Source organism: Mandrillus leucophaeus, unplaced genomic scaffold (assembly GCF_000951045.1).
Source record: "Mandrillus leucophaeus isolate KB7577 unplaced genomic scaffold, Mleu.le_1.0 Scaffold41, whole genome shotgun sequence".
Lineage (NCBI taxonomy): Eukaryota > Metazoa > Chordata > Mammalia > Primates > Cercopithecidae > Mandrillus > Mandrillus leucophaeus.
This window is the reverse complement of record NW_012104365.1, coordinates 4781500-4784942: the sequence shown is the minus strand read 5'-3', so window position 1 is coordinate 4784942 and position 3443 is coordinate 4781500. Positions and strand designations below refer to the sequence as shown.

Genomic DNA, 3443 nt, shown 5'->3' with positions numbered 1-3443 from the left:
TGTAATCCCAGCACTTTGGGAGGCCGAGACGGGCGGATCATGAGGTCAGGAGATCGAGACCATCCTGGCTAACACGGTGAAACCCCGTGTCTACTAAAAAAAAATACAAAAAACTAGCCGGGCGCGATGGCGGGCGCCTGTAGTCCCAGCTACTCGGGAGGCTGAGGCAGGAGAATGATGTGAACCTGGGAGGCAGAGCTTGCAGTGAGCCGAGATCACACCACTGCCCTCCAGCCTGGGCGGCAGAGCAAGACTCCGTCTCAAAACAAACAAACAAACAAACAAAAACCCCCAGAAAACATAAAAAATTAGTCGGCTGTGGGAGGGCCTGTAATCCTGGCTACTCGGGAGGCTGGGGCAGGAAAATCGCTTGAACCAAGGAGGCAGAGGCTGCAGTAAGCCGAGATCGCACCACTGTGCTCCAGCCTGGGCAACAGAGCAAAACTTCGTCTCAAAAAAAAAAACCCCAAAAAAACCAAAAACAAGAAAACAAAACAAAAACGCCGCTGTGACTGCTTCAGGCAGGTGCCACTCCACGGGGCAGAGTACGGCAGCCCCACAGGTCTGACCTGGTCAGGTCAGGCTTCAGAGCTGCCTCGCTTTCCTGCCAGGCCCTGCCCACTTGCTAAGGGACGGCCAGTGGCCAGGGCCTCTGCCCGACCCTGCTCCATCCCCATGCTGCCCAGCAGAGCTGCAGATCTTCCACCGAGAGCTGCAGATTTTGACCCTGTCCCCAGGACTGCTCCCCGGCCACAGTGACGACCTCGCTCCCAGCTATTGGTGACAGTGAGGTTACCTAATTACTCACCAGTTCTCCTTTATCCCCAGGAAGACCGTCAGAACCTGCAATGCCCTGAAAACAATACACCCCAAAGTTAAAAGAGCTGTTCATGCATGAGTAGAGACTTCATGCCTTAAACTGCCTGCTCTCAAGCCTCCGTGGGTGTAATGTTCATCCTGAGGTCCAGGCCAAAAGCCCAGGCCCCAGGGTCTCACTGCCTTTTAATCAGCTCCAAAGGCAGCCCCGGACCCTGCCTTGGGAGACCTGCAGGCAGAGGCGGGGCCAAAAAAGGGAAGACATTTGTTTGCATAATGAGGCTTTTCTGTCAAGCAGAACCGAGGGTGGGGTTCGATGGCCGCAGGCCCTCCAGCTGTATGGAAAGGCCGTGTGCCCAGAGTGAGAGCAGGCACTGCAGGGGAGCCACAAAAACCATGGCCCCACTCACCCAGAGCAGGCAGTGCAGGAGGGCAGGGCAGCCACGACCATGGCCCCAGCCACCCCGACACTTTTCCAGAGAGAAGTGCTTGGAAGAGCAGAAATGCATTTCGAATCTGCCTGCAAAACACACACGCAGAGCCTAGCCCCTTCCCTCTGTTCGTTCTCCAAAAGGACGGCAGGAAACACCTCTGTCCTTTTGAGGGTCCCTGTTGGTGCCTCCTGTACCAGAAGTAGCTTCTGTTGCACCCAGGGCCATGCAGGGACACTCTGGCCAGCTGTCTGCACCCAGGAAGGCAGCGGGGGATGCTGGGGCATGCCTGGGGGCTGGGTGTCCAGTGCTGTCGTCGCTGTCCTAAGCAGGAATGGCAGGAGCCAGAAAGGGCGACCGACGGAGACAGCAAGAGGAGAAAGGAGGCTCAGCGTCCCGAAAACACAGCCAGGGCCAGAGCCAGGGCAGGCAGGGTCTGGGAGAAGCTGTGCAGCTTTGCCATCATTCCTTTTGCCCCGGCCTGCGCCCAGCTCACCTGGTCTCCCTTAGGGCCTGCGGTGCCTCCCGGACCCTGGGAGTGGAGAAAAGGCTCTGGATTAGAGGAATGACAAGAATCCCTAAAGTAAGCCTGCCCTGGGCCCAGGAATGGTAAACACCTCCCCACATCCCCATCTGTGCTGTACAAAGGGCTTCTGTGAACACAGCCTCCCAGACACAGGCCCATAGACCAAGCTCAGGTTCACAGCCTCTGGGCCCGACGGCTCTGTCCAGTCTCCCCTTGTGGGTAGTGCAGTCCCGTCAGGTTTGGCATTGTCTGTAACACCCGTGAATTCGTGCGGGTATTTTTGTACAATCGCAGGATAATTCCATCACAGTGGAGTCAAAGATGCAAAAGCTCATCTAATCACCTTCCCCTGGGATTGTGAAATTAGGACATGTCCGGGAGTTGCTATGAACCCCTTTAAAAAACGTCCACGTGCTCACATGGCCGTGTAAGTGAGAACTTGCCCAAGGGGCAGAAAAGCAGGAGGCTTTCCTGTGAGTTTAAAGCAAAAGGGAAATTCAGCCACCAGGCCCCACCCACACCTGGGACAGGCGCAGTACCCGCAGGGCAAGTGCCAGCCCTGACATCTCTCGGAGGCCCTGAGGCTGCTGGCATGGCCCCCACCTCTAGAATGTCCTGCCTGGAGGCTAAAAAACAGCCCGCTATTCCCCATGGGGCGGTGGTGTCTACAGCCCTGGCCATCACCCTGGAATGACCATCACCCTGGAGGCACGAGCATCTGCAGCTGTGTCCTGGAGGCTTCTCGGGATTCACGTCTAAAAAGGGGTCTGTCTGCCGGGCAGAGGCGGCCACAGCAGGCACACGAGGTCCCCAGGGACCTGGCGGAGCGTGGCTGGGGCCCAGACCAGACCCATAGGCTCCTCCCAGTGAGCTGGGGCCCTGGGCAGGCCATGTCCCCCTTCTGCCCGGACCCCAAGGAGCCGACGCTGCAGCTGCTGCAAGCCCAGCAGGAAAAAGTCTTGACGAGGTAGAAACTGTGACTGTTGTGGTCACTTGGGACTTGGTGTTCAAACCCATTTTATAGCAGCGCAATCCTCTGTCAATGGTGCCTCAGCAGACACCGCAGGCAGGAGCCGGTCTGGCTCTCGGAGCCTCAGCCTCCACGCCAGTCCTGAGGAATGAGCACTGCCTGTGTGCAGGTCGCCCGCCAGGTCCTCTGCCAGGCCTCTACACAGGGCAGGAGGCAGAGCCCAGGCTCCTGCAGCCACCCACCCACAAGGAACACCACATGGAAGGTCAGAGGGGCCGAAGGCGCCACAGTTGGGGCCCTGATGCCACTGCCTCCACCATGCAGGGAGACACTGCCCATGGTCAGAATTGCCACCGGGAGCTATGAGGGCCTCTCCCTGTCTGCGTCCCGGGGCACTGTGGTAGGGGGTTGGGGACTGTGGTAGGGGGTTGGGGACTGTGGTAGGGGGTGGAGACTGTGGTAGAGGTGGAGACTGTGGTAGGGGGTTGGGGACTGTGATAGGGGTGGAGACTGTGGTAGGGGGTGGGGACTGTGGTAGGGGGTGGAGACTGTGGCAGGGGTGGAGACTGTGGTAGGGGTGGAGACTGTGGCAGGGGTGGAGACTGTGGCAGGGGGTGGAGACTGTGGCAGGGGTGGAGACTGTGGTAGGGGTGGAGACTGTGGCAGGGGTGGAGACTGTGGCAGGGGTGGAGACTGTGGT

At 58.7% G+C, this 3443-nt stretch overlaps 1 protein-coding gene across 1 annotated transcript in view; it reads right to left on the bottom strand.

Moving 5' to 3' along the window:
* Window positions 1–3443, bottom strand: part of COL9A3 (collagen, type IX, alpha 3) — a 28576-nt gene that overhangs the window by 10200 nt on the left and 14933 nt on the right. The window contains exons 25-26 of the mRNA XM_011992359.1: window positions 1744–1779; window positions 809–853 (exon numbers count right to left, since the gene is read on the bottom strand). Coding sequence (XP_011847749.1) covers window positions 809–853; window positions 1744–1779 — 81 coding nt within the window. The remainder of the gene's footprint in view (window positions 1–808; window positions 854–1743; window positions 1780–3443) is intronic.